Raw genomic sequence first — 13,234 nt, 5'->3', positions numbered from 1 at the left:
CACCTACATCTTGGATGCCCTTGAGGTAAGCTAAAACATACCAACATTTAATTTCAAAGTGAACTATCCCTTTAAAAAGCCAACAAGAGGAATCTGTGAACACTCAAATAAACTCAAACACACTGAAACAGGCCAAACTGGACCTTTGTATTGATGATGCTGATGTTTCTGTTCCTCTCTGATCACTTCAGTCTGATAAACCTGCTCTCTGCTGCCCCTGCTGGACTGGAGCAAATATAGCCATAGTGCAATAAAGCAGAAACACAAGAATGATTAAAAAACAAAAAGACAGTTTACTATAATAATAATAATAATAATAATTGATATTGATCATTTTATTCAAAGTGAAAGCAAAACAACTCAAAAACAGTTTCACAGACACTCAATAGAATAATAGTCATGAACACATCAGAGGTTTGGTGTCCCAGATTACCCTCATTCACATTGTGAGAAACTGGATGTTGTGAGTTTATTATAGCAATGAAAAAATAATGACAATTTAAAATGTTCCTTCTTACAAATTAATATGAAGATCAGATGACAGTTTTTAAAAAACAAAAAACAACAACAGAAACCTCAATCAGAAATAATACATTCACAATCTCTTTCTCGCCTTCAACTAGTACACAATGCTGCTGCTCGTTTTTTAACATGTACACCTAAAAGCGCACATAGCACTCCAGTTTTAGCTACGTTACACTGGCTTCCGGTGCGTTTTAGGGTTGATTTTAAGATTCTATTGTTTGTTCTTAAAGCTGTAAATGGGCTTGCTCCTGACTACCTGTCTGAGCTCTTAACTCTTGGTGGACAAAATCGGCGGTTGCGGTCTTCTGATCAACGGACTTTACAGGTCCCGAAGTCGAGGTATAAACAGTGGGGCGATATAGGGCCTTCGCTGTTGCTGGCCCTAAACTCTGGAATAAGCTCCCCCCGGACATTCGTACTGTAACAGATCTCGTACTTTTTAAAACAAAACTTAAAACTTATTTGTTTAAAATGGCTTTTAATACACAGTAGTGGTGTGACAATTCTTTCTTCAAATCTTTCTTCTGTTGATTTTAAGTAACCATATATAGCTTACTGTTTTTATGCTTCATGTTTTCTTCTTATTTCTGTTTCTTTGTTGTTAAATGTGGTGTTTGTTTATTTGTACTTGATGTGAAGCACTTTGGACACCTGGTGGCTGCTGTAAAGTGCTATAGAAATAAAGTTTGATTGATTGATTGACAATAAGAATGATTCACTAAAATAATAGAAGCAAAAGCAACAAGACTGGATGAAACTTATTTCTCACAAATAAATTTACTCGTAAAAGAGCATGGCAGATCATTCCAGTTGTTCACAGGGTCTCTTCCAGGATCCAGTTCAATACAGTCCTCATTTGAACCTTGATGGTTATTCGGTTCATCTTTGTACCAAAACCTGAGTAAATTGTGTCAGATTTTCAGTTACTCAGGACCCCAGATGTTCAATGAAAGTTTTTATCCATTCAGCAAACAACAAATGAGGAACAAGCCATTCATCATAAAAGAGCCAACAACATTCACAGCACCAGAATAGCAGAGTAGAAGTTAAAGTGCAGAAAAGTAAAAGAGAACAATTTATCCATACCAGCCTGATCTCATGAAAATGCGTCTCTATAGCACGCATTGTGTTATCGTGCAATTTATACGCGCAAATGAGTTTTTACGTGCATATGATACGCAGTTTATTGCGTGTAATACACACGCACCACACACCACTAATCCTAACCAAACATATAATACACACGCATGGGTAGGTTTAGGGTAGGTTTAGTAGTGGTGTGAGGTGCGTGTGTATTACACGCAATAAACTGCGCATCAAACGCACGTAAATATGGCAAGCCAAGTGGTTCAGAATTACGCTATAGATCAATCGCGTTTACAGCCAAACGGCGCAAAATACGCCGCAAAATATGTCAATGACGCCGTATTCGACGGTGTTTTAGTGTGCATGGAAAGTGCCGCTTTTTACACTGTTCATCTCGCCATATGACGCCGTAAAAAAACCCTGTTTTGGTTGCATTATTTTACGCCGTTTTGCTTATAGTATAATGAGACACGCCCACTGATTTCCACAGCCAGTAAGTTTGAACTGTTCTCTCCCAGTCAATGATGAACTGAGTCAGACCAGACCAATTCAGCAGGGATCATTTGTGGTAATCCAATTCTTATGCTCCTAAGGAGTTATTAATTTTATGGATGAAATTTTTTAATCCATAAGTGTTATGGATAGAGTATTTTATTTTATCCTGTTTTTTCTCTGTTCACAGAAGCGCTACAGGTGAATACGACGAATCCCCCTATTCTGTTGCTGCTATTTTACATACAGGCTAAAACTAAACCCCTGGAAAAAAAAAGAAATTGGGTATTTTTAATGGGTCACAGTCACAGACACTTGTTCATTCTAATTTAATTTAATTTTAATTTAACATAATCTTGTCAGTTAACGAATGGAGAATGATCGCGTCGGTTGAAGGTTGCAGAAAAAAAAAAACCCCGAAATGAATCCAGTTTGTTGATAAAAGAAAACATAATTTCCGTTTAGTTTAAGTTTTTCAACTAATAGTTATATTTTCCTTTATTTCAGGTTTATTTCGATTAGCATGTTTTTAATAGTTTTAGTTTTACTTAACTAACCCTGCCTGGGCAAAACATCGACAGAACTGTCCATTTTCCAACTCTTTCAAGCCACGAAAATGTACAAATATTCACAAATTATTTAATGCCGGTCTGGGACACAATATTAGGGCCAATCACACTCATCCAGGCCAATTAACCTACAGCTATTGTTGCGAGAACAATTTACATTTATTTTAAGAATAATGACTCAAATGTGGGAAAGAAAGAACAATGTTGTTTTTATTTATTTATTGCTCCCTTTGCTGAGTTTGCTCCCCTTGCACCTTATGTTTTATCTTTTAAAATGGCGGAAAATATTTCAAAATTCGGATTTAAAAAACGGCTTTGTACTCAGACTGAACTTCTATACCCACAAACGGTTGACTTTTTTTTCAAGTCGTTTATTTCACTATGAACTGGACGATCGAAAGGGCAAAATATTTGAATCTTCATTTTACAAAAATATATTGGATATAATGAAATGTAATAATGTTATTTAATGAATATATAATCAATGTAAAATGAATAAAACACAAATTTAAGTAAAAAATGCCTACCAACAAACCTGCCACATTTTTTAGAAATGGCAAAAAATACATTCATCTTATATTTTTCAAATATTTAAAACACAAATTCATAGGGCATTCTATCGGTTATATCGATATTTCGTGTTATTCAGCACTTAAATGGAAATGTGCCGAGTAAAGCCAATACGACCTGGATTCTTTTCCTTGTTTAATAACTCCATAGGAGCATAATAATTGGATTTACCACAAATGATCCGTGCTGAATTGGTCTGGTCTGACTCAGTTCATCATTGATTGGGAGAGAACAGTTCAAACTTACGAAGGTTGTGCTTATCTCATTTTTAAATGAATATAAAAAGAACGTAACAAATTATTCCGAAGTGTTTCTCTGTGAGTATTTTTGCACTTACCCTTGATTCAGTGGTGAATTATCCACCCATTTCATGATCCCCTCAGTCTCAATGTCAGACAAACCAATCCACACTGTCTCCTTGAATGAAGATATGAGTCTCTGTGTGTGAATATAAACAGGAGTAAGTGTGATTCCTCTCATTGATTAACAGTCACTCACACAATCTCACCTGCTTCTCTTCAGTGTTGATAATGACCAGATCAGCTCCTCGATCTCTGCAGTACTGCCTGCTCTCAGACCAGTTCTTCAAATCATTGAATATGAAAAAACTGGCATTTCCTTTCAATAAACATAAACACTTTGCTCATTATTTGTGTTGTAAAGTGCAAATAAACATATGAATCCATTTGTACTAACCTCTCAGGTCTCTCTCTGCTGTGATGGTGATGTACAGTGTGATGAAGACCAGCAGAAGAACACAAATGAGCCCGAGACACACTGTCATCAACACCAAACACCTGCGTCCTCCTGACAAACAGAGACAAAACACACACATATCAGTTAACAACCATTCACTTAGAATTCATATTATATTTAGAAATATAGGCTCAAATAAATCCACCTTTATCTTTAGACAATACACAGGCCTTTTTAACAAAAACTTATTCTTTAATAATCATAGCGGAATATCTACAGTTAAATATGCAACTTCATGTTAATAAATGCAGAAATATGGACACGTTGTTCTTTGAAAAAAGATTCCTCAAAAGTTAACAACACATTTCTTCCTCAAATGAAACTTTCTACTTACTGCACTTTCTATCTTTTCCTTCGTCCTGGCTGTGATTCTGTGTTCGAGGTCCAGTTGTGTCCTTAATATCATAATTTTCAACATTTTCATAAATGTCCTCTAATTCCATTATTCACTCTTATGTGTGACAGCAAGTGTTCACAGATGAGCTGTGGTTGAATGATAGTCATGGTTTCACAAATAGTGCTAACACCAAAAAGGAACACAGGAAGTGACTTCTCTGACAAAACGGGTTACAAAATCATGATGAAGAAGTGGTGACAGATGATGTAATCACTGGTGTTTTAATCCTAACCATTTTTTCTCCTTTGAAGCGTAAGGATCAGCATTGCTTTATGTGAACGTGCACTTCAGAACAAATGAGAACCATGACGGTAAAGTTTGCAGATCTGTGTCAGAGAAAGATTATCAAACTCTTAAACAGGTCTCTCTTTCTCTCTCTTCTGTGATGGGGATGTTTTCTGGGTCTGTCCAAATACCCACACTTGCGGTCTTGGTCACTTGAGAGCGTGTGCACATGACGGGAAGTAAGTGTGCAAGACTGTCCATAGCGTACACTTCACGCACACTAAATCCACACCATCTCTAAGACTCTGTCCCAAATGAAACCCTAATCCCTCTGTCACCAGTCCACACTATAGCGACGTAATGCCGCTTTTGAAAGTCGTGTACTGAAGGAAAGAAGAGAACAGTTAATGCTGTTTGTAGAGTTGTTTAATCCTCCTCTGCTGAGATCTTCAGAGATTTAATTGTAGTTCTTGTGTTTCTGCTCGTCTCTTTTTCTGTTCTGTTCTTTTCTTCAGTGATTCTGCTTGTTAACAGGCTTATTAAGGCTGAGATGACTCCATATTTAATATACACAGACTTTGTGGCTCAGATAAGGTCTAGTTCTAGTTTATTTCTTTGCTCTTGGCTGACATGTGGCATTGCTATGGCCTGATTGTGGCCCAGATCTGGCAAACAGGAGTGAGCCGACCAAGGGCCGTCATTCCACGCTGCATGTGGGCCAGATCATCTTTCCACGTGTGCCAGATGTGGGCCGAAACATCTGGGTAACCACTAGTGATAAGATTAGTGAATCATTCTACCTTATGATGATAAAAACTAAATCACTTAATAATCACTTAATAATCTCTGGATCTGGGACATCACTAGGGCTGTACTGTCCCAGTCGATTAGTCGATTAATTGGTCGATACGTTCTGGTTCGACCAAAATTCTGATTGGTCGATTTTTTGCCGCGTTCATTTCATCAGTTTTGCCGGGTTTATTTCATCAGTTTTGCCGCGCTGAGGCGCGCTCATTTCATCAGGTGGAAAGCACTAACTGCTAATGGGGGTGTTTTCAGAGTACCCTTGTTTCACTGTAACAGTCTGTCTTCAGAACACCCCCCTTGTTTTCACCTTTTTTGGATTAGCCCAACCCAAGAGAGAGCGATAACTATAGAAGGTTTGATGCTGAATATTATTTATTTAATTGTGAGAACGTTTAATAGTCAGTCCTCTTCTAACATGTCAACAACAAAGAAATCGACAGTGTGGCAGCATTTTGTTAAAATTGATAACAGGAAAAAGGTTGAATGCAAAGTTTGCAAGCAACAGTTTTCCACAGCTCGACGACAAACATGACATAGGCTATCATCTAAAAGTGGTAAGCTCACTTGTCTGCGTTAGCTTGCCCTGTCTGTTTTGAGTAGGCTATATGAACATATCAGAATTTGCATATTTCAATGTTTTAGTGTGATAACCTAACTTTTTTATTTTTTATTTGGAGCCTAATGCGCAATTGCGCTGTGCTGTTGGTTGTGTTAGTTTTGAGCCTAGGATGCTTTATTTTTCAGTTATGCACTTTATTTCGTTTCTGCTCCTGATCTGGTTTGTTTAATAAATATTCTTTTTTTATTAAAGTGGACGTGCCTTTTGTGTTTATTAAGAGTAAAAGCTTTAAGTTAATAGTCTATTCGTGTCTCAGCTGCGAAGCTGAGCTCATGTTCAGCCTCGCTCGGTGCGAGGATCATGCACGGTGAAATGATAGTGTCTGACAGTTATAACTTATTATTATAACATATGACAAAAATAATTGTCTAAATTATGTTGCATATTCCTCAACAGTTCTTGTGATGATATCACTAGTTGACAACATAGTACTATTTTCGGAAATCATAAGCTATGATATTGCGCAGGTGCACGTGATGCAACGCTGTCAGAGCCGACAGACTCGAGTGTCAGACTCATTTCAGTGCAAAATAATTAGGTCAAAAACGATTTAATTTTAATATACTGCAAATAGCCTACTAGTTTTTTATGTTTATTTATAATTCATTTAGGTGGACAACAAGGCTACCAAGTACTGCGCACAGTGCGCATCTAATTAATTTAACGTTTTTTTGTTGTTGTTTTTTTCCGTCATTTTTAGTCGATTTTAGTAGATTTTTAGTCGAAAATTTCAGGACTTCGGTCGACCAAGATTTTCTTTGGTTGAGTACAGCCCTAGACATCACAATAATAAACACTGATACAATAACCACCAACTCCAAGAGTCAAACTGCCCAACAAAAATAAACACTGAAAAACTATAACAGTGACCAAATATTTTCAATAAAATATCAACATCTAAACCTCTAATAATTATCAATAAGAGCTTCTTTAGACATCGGACAGAAATAAAGTCAGTCTGGTTAGTAATAAGTGAAGCTGGTAATGCTGTTTGTGGAGTTGTTTAATCCTCCTCTGCTGAGATCTTTACAGATTGTCTTCTTTTCTCTTCAGTTGATTTCATCTAAGACTGTGGCTGAAGTCAGTTGTGTTCTGTAAAGGGATCTAAAGTTTCATGGTTACACACGGACTGTTTTGAAGGTGACACATATGTTCCCAGTAAAGGTTCCTGAAACGTATGAGCTCGCTCTCAGTGTCTTTATTCAGTGCATACACTAAGCGTATCTTACAAAACATGGTGTCAGAAGTAAAACGGAGTGGAGGAGGACAGTAGAAAGACGAACTAAACCTGTGAAGCAAAACATCGTCCCGAAAAAGGAAGGAAGATGGACGGAGAAGCAACGGTGCAACAGTTAGCTCCACAGCTAGCACTGCCAGGCAAGTTCAACTTCTCCAATGCTAACAAATGGCCGAGATGGTTTAAGCGCTTTGAACGCTACAGAATAGCGTCAGGATTGGATAAACAATCGTCAGAGTTTCAAGTGAACGCCTTTATGTATGCAGCTGGCGACGATGCCGAAGATATCCTAAAAGTGTTACCCCTCACAGACGAACAAAAGAAGTCCTATGATGCGGTTACTGAGGCTTTCACGGTGCACTGTGTTAGTAAGCGGAACGTTATTTTCGAAAGAGCACGCTTCAACAGACGAAACCAAGAACCCGGTGAGAGTGTTGAGTCCTTTATAACAGCGGTGCACACGCTGGCCGAACATTGTGAATTTGGGGTCTTGAGAGAACAGTTAATAAGGGACCGAATTGTGGTTGGCATTAGTGATGCTAAATTATCAGAAAGTCTACAGTTGGACGCTGATCTGACACTAGCTAAAGCCATGACAAAAGTGAGACAGAGCGCAGCAGTAAAAAAACAGCAGCCAGAGTTACGAGGAACAGAGCAAGCGTCCGGACAGGTTGAAGCAATACAGCAGAAACACACCAAATGGCGGAAAGCGGCCAAAGATAAATCGGAGACAAAGACACCCGAATGCGGCAGGTGCGGATTTTCAAGGAAACATCTGTGGAAGGACTGCCCCGCCCGTGATGCAGAGTGCAGGAGTTGTCACAAAAAGGGACACTTTGCAAAGAAATGCAGATCGACTGGTGGGGTCCATGAAATCTCAGAGGCACAGAGGGGGAGTAAAAACGAAGAGGATTTTGCTTTCCTAGGAGAGGTGGGCTCTGAGGGTGAGGACGAGTGGATAGAGACAGTGCAGTTAAATGGAGAAGCAACTGTTTTAAAACTGGATACTGGAGCAAGTGTTACAGCAATTCCAAGCAGCAGATACTCCATTAAAAAGCATGGGACACTGCAACCGCCACTCAAAGTGCTGTATGGACCAGGAAACTACAGACTGGAAGTAAAAGGACGCTTTAAAGGTGAGCTGAGTCACGATAAGGTAACAACAGAACAAGACATTTATGTTGTTAAAGATTTGACTAAGGCGCTACTGGGCCTTCCTGCTATAAAAGCACTCAAGCTAATAAGGCGTGTCCACACTGTACAAACCCAGCAAGAGGATTTTAAGGCGCAGTACCCTACAGTGTTTTCAGGCTTGGGAAAATTAAAGGAGCCCAACAAAATAGAGCTGGAGCCAGGTGCTGTCCCATACGCTTTGTCATCCCCACGCCGCGTGCCTCTACCACTGCGAGATAAGGTGCAGGCGGAGCTGAAGCGTATGGAGGACATAGGGGTGATTACAAAGGTGACCCGGCCCACACCCTGGTGCGCAGGCATGGTTGTGGCGCCAAAAGCTCAGCCAGGAAAGATTCGGCTGTGCGTGGACCTGACACACTTGAACCAGTGGGTGCGGAGAGAGAGACACATTCTCCCAGCAGTAGACCACACACTAGCCATGCTGGCTGGGGCAAAAGTGTTCACGAAGTTGGACGCAACCTCTGGTTTCTGGCAGATCCCGTTGTCGGAGGAGAGCCAGCTCCTAACTACATTCATCACCCCATTTGGGCGATATGCATTCAATCGCCTACCATTTGGGATCTCATCAGCCCCGGAGCACTTCCAGCGTCGTATGTCGCAGATGTTGGAGGGGTGCGACGGAGTGGTGTGTCATGCGGACGACATAGTTGTGTATGGAGAGGACATACAGCAGCACAACGAGAGACTGCACCAGGTGCTGAAGAGACTGAGAGAGGAAGGACTCACGCTGAATGAAAAATGTGAGTTTAAAAAAGATAACATCATGTTTGTGGGTCATCGTGTCATGGCAGGTGGCGTGACACCGGATCCAGATAAGGTCAGAGCCATCATGGAGATGCCCGAACCAAAGGGTGTAGAAGACGTGAGGAGAGTGATGGGGATGGTGAACTATCTGGGCAAGTTTTTACCCCACCTTGCGTCATACACCAGGCCAATTAAAGACCTGCTCTGTGAGAAGAATGAGTGGTGCTGGGGAGCACCACAGAGCGAGGCGTTCCAAAGACTTAAAAAAGAACTGAGCTCACCACGGGTGCTGGCCTCATATTCAACAACAGCAGAGACGTGTGTGTCGGCTCATCCTTTGGCTTGGGCGCCGTGCTCAGCCAACAACAGAGTGATGGAACGTGGAGGCCCATTATGTTCATCTCCAGAGGCCTGTCCGAGGCCGAAAAACATTACGCACAAATCGAAAAGGAGGCTTTGGCTGCGACGTGGGCATGCGAAAGGTTGACGCCTTACCTCCTGAAACTGAAGTTCAGGTTAGAGACAGACCATAAACCTCTAATGCCACTCCTGAGTACCAAGGCGTTAGATGAACTCCCTCCCAGGGTGCTGAGATTCAGGCTGAGACTTATGAAGTTCACGTTCGACATTGTGCATGTGCCAGGCAAGAGTTTAATAACAGCAGACACATTATCAAGAGCCCCTGTAAAACACTCACACAGGAGGAAAAGGATAACGAGGAAGAGGTTAAAGTTTTTGTGGATGCTGTCATCCAAAGCCTTCCCGCCACTGAAACAAACCTACAGGAAATACAAGAAAGACAGAAAACTGACCCCGTGTGTGCAAAACTCATCAGATACTGCAAGACAGGCTGGCCGGAGAAAAATGCCCTTCCGCCAGAGCTGGGGCCATACTGGCCTGAAAGAGCGACACTAACGTTAGCCGGAGAGCTGCTTGTCAGGGGCCAGAGAATCGTCATTCCCCACGACATGAGACAGGATATCCTCAACAACCTCCACAGTGGCCATCAAGGTATTGTCAAGTGCAGAGCAAGAGCACACCAGTCCATCTGGTGGCCAGGACTGTCAGTACATATCAGTCAGCTGGTGGAGAACTGTAACACATGCTCACAGCACAGGATAGAGCACAGGGAGTCTTTGCTGACCACCCCGGTACAGGAGAGACCCTGGCAAAGAGTGGGCACAGACTTATTCTTCTGGGAGAAGAAGACTTATCTCCTTGTAGTGGACTACTTCTCACGTTATATTGAAGTTGCCCACCTCAATATTGCCTCAGCCAACACAGTCATTGCAGCTCTGAAAGAAGCATTTAGCCGCCATGGGATACCGGACACAGTTGTGTCTGATAATGGACCACAATACAGCTGTGGGTTGTTCAGAGACTTTTCCACGGAGTATGGGTTTACACACATCACGAGCAGCCCAAGATACCCGCAAGCGAATGGAGAGGCAGAGCGTGCGGTGGCAACCATAAAAGGACTGTGGAAAGGAGGAGGTGAGAAACTAAAAGCTTTGATGGCGTATCGAGCCACACCTCTGGGGTGTGGTTACTCCCCTGCACAACTCCTTATGGGCAGACAGCTGCGCACGACCATACCTCAGCTTCCAGCATCCCTGCTTCCTCGCTGGCCAAACATCAGAGGGTTCAAGAAGGGTGAAAAGCGGTTGAAAGAAAAACAACAACTCCGCTACAACCTGCGTCATAGAGCCCGCCCCCTGCTGCCTTTGCAGCCGGGACAAAATGTGTGGCTCCCAAGAGAGGAGAAACGAGGAACAGTCGTTCAGAAGGCTACAACACCCAGGTCTTACATCATTCACACAGATGAAGGACAGATCAGGAGAAACCGAACACACCTACGTCCGGTGCACCAACTACAACCTCAGGTGCCGCTGGATAAGACTGTTACAACTACAGAGTCAGACAACCAGGTCACACACCAACATGAGAACACTGACACAGACAATCACAGACAGACAGTCACACCCAACACCCCGTATGTGACAATCTCAGGAAGAGTGTCACGGCCACCAGAGCGTCTGGATTTGTGAGAGACTGAAAAAAAAAAAAAACTTATTCTATAAATGTTCTGTTGTGAAAGGTTCTGTTTGACAAGAATTTCCCGATAAGTGAGTATTGCTTTTCAGGGCTGTTGTCGGATGTCGGAGGGGGGGGTTCTTACTTAAGAGGGGAGGTGTTCTGTAAAGGGATCTAAAGTTTCATGGTTACACACGGACTGTTTTGAAGGTGACATATATGTTCCCAGTAAAGGTTCCTGAAACGTATGAGCTCGCTCTCAGTGTCTTTATTCAGTGCATACACTAAGCGTATCTTACAAAACAAGTTGTAGTTCTTGTGTTTCTCTTTTTTCTGTTCTTGTTGATCCTCTTTCCTTCAGTGATTCTGCTTGTTAACAGCAGGTGTTCATCACTAATGCTCGATCATCACTTAATTATTCACTTAATTATCTCATTAACTTTAACTCTGATTTAGAGTTACTGAAATAGTGGGACCATATGTACTCTGAGAAGTGTTGATTTAACACTGGGGATTTTGCTGTCTAAATCCATTAATCGCTGTGTCTGACAGTACCTCGTCACAGATGACCTGTGATCTTTAGAATGATGAGTGTACTAAATTCCTTAAATATATTGTATGGGTAGCCCTATGATGTGTATATTACGCAGTTGTGCACGTTCAGCGCGGCAGTTCCGCCAGAGCGGTTTCTGTTTACTTTCAGATTCAGTTTAGAATTCAGTATTCTAAACTGAATCTGAAAGTAAACAGAATTCAGACAGATTCAGATATATTTATTTGTTTATTTCAGACTAAACCACATTTTACCACCTCAGTTATGGCTAATGGCAGTACAATTCTGGACTTGTAAATTGACACATCCTGATGAGATAAAGAGTAGGACGAGAGAGTTTTTTTCAAACATTTTTCTCTTCTAATTTATCATCAGATGGACAGATCATTTCTCAGGGGAGGCAGGGCTTATCCTAGTGCCTCCCCCAGCCTCCCCCTAGACACGCCCCTGCACAGGAAGTGGTTTCATTTGGCCTTCGACAAGAATAAAGACATGAAGTCAACTTAAAAACTTCTGACTCATACTACTGTTTTTGTGTATTGTACATTCAACCACATGTTATCCACAGCAATCCAACAAGAGGAATCTGTGAACACTCGAATAAACTCAAACACACTTAAACAGGCCAAACTGGACCTTTGTATGGATGATGCTGGAAACAGCAGAAAGTGCCTGAATCTGATGTTTCTGCTCCTCTCTGATCACTTCAGTGTGATAAACCTGCTCTCTGCTGCCCCTGCTGGACTGGAGCAAATATAGCCATAGTGCAATAAACAGATACACAAGAATGAAATATGACATAAAAACAAAAAGACAGTTTACTAAAATAATAATGACCATTTTAACTTCACTTTCAAGTGAAAGCAATACAACTCAAAAGCAGTTTCACAGACACTCAATATCAGAATGATAGTCATGAACACATCAGAGGTTCGGTGTCCCAGATCACCCTCATTCACATCGTGAGAAACTGGATGTTGTCTATTTATGTTGTCATTATCTAATTTTTCCCCTTATATAGTATAAAAAGGACTTAACAAATTAATATGAATTGTTTCTCTGTGAGTATTTTATTACCCTTGATTCAGTGTTGAATGATCAACCTAGGGCTGATCGATTAATTGCATTTGCGATAATATCGCGATATGATGAAATGCAATTTTTTAACCGCAAAAGCTGCGATTACAGTCTGGTCACATGACACGCGAGAGTAAACCAGTCTGTACTGCACATGAAGCATCAACTTGGCACGCTACGCATATAGGCCTGGCATAGGCTACAGGAAATAAGTTTATGTTTAATTTATGTGATATTGTGTTATAGATTCTCTCCAACGATTCTGTATCGATTAAAATAATTTCAGATTTATGTCTGAGCTAGTTTAAACACAGATACGTGATGACGCTACGTGTGCTTTATAAACAAC

The 13,234-nt window shown here is 41.1% G+C and overlaps 1 protein-coding gene across 3 annotated transcripts in view; it reads right to left on the bottom strand.

Annotated features, from left to right (window-relative positions):
• Positions 1-308: 308 nt before the first annotated feature.
• The window catches only part of LOC309493828 (CD209 antigen-like protein 2), a 41,257-nt gene continuing 28,331 nt past the window's right edge, over positions 309-13,234 (bottom strand). The window contains exons 1-5 of one of the 3 annotated variants that reach the window (XM_082163092.1): positions 4,333-4,756; positions 3,939-4,049; positions 3,751-3,860; positions 3,580-3,680; positions 309-1,422 (exon numbers count right to left, since the gene is read on the bottom strand). In XM_082163092.1, coding sequence (XP_082019218.1) covers positions 1,284-1,422; positions 3,580-3,680; positions 3,751-3,860; positions 3,939-4,049; positions 4,333-4,441 — 570 coding nt within the window. In that variant the 5' untranslated portion in view covers positions 4,442-4,756 and the 3' untranslated portion in view covers positions 309-1,283. Of the gene's footprint in view, positions 1,423-3,579; positions 3,681-3,750; positions 3,861-3,938; positions 4,050-4,332; positions 4,757-13,234 lie in introns of those variants that run through there. The other 2 variants (XR_014204055.1, XM_082163090.1) reach the window with 2 other exon arrangements.

Source organism: Leuciscus leuciscus (assembly GCF_965113295.1).
Source record: "Leuciscus leuciscus genome assembly, chromosome: 3".
Taxonomy (NCBI): Eukaryota; Metazoa; Chordata; class Actinopteri; order Cypriniformes; family Leuciscidae; genus Leuciscus; species Leuciscus leuciscus.
This window is presented reverse-complemented; position numbering and strand designations above follow the sequence as displayed.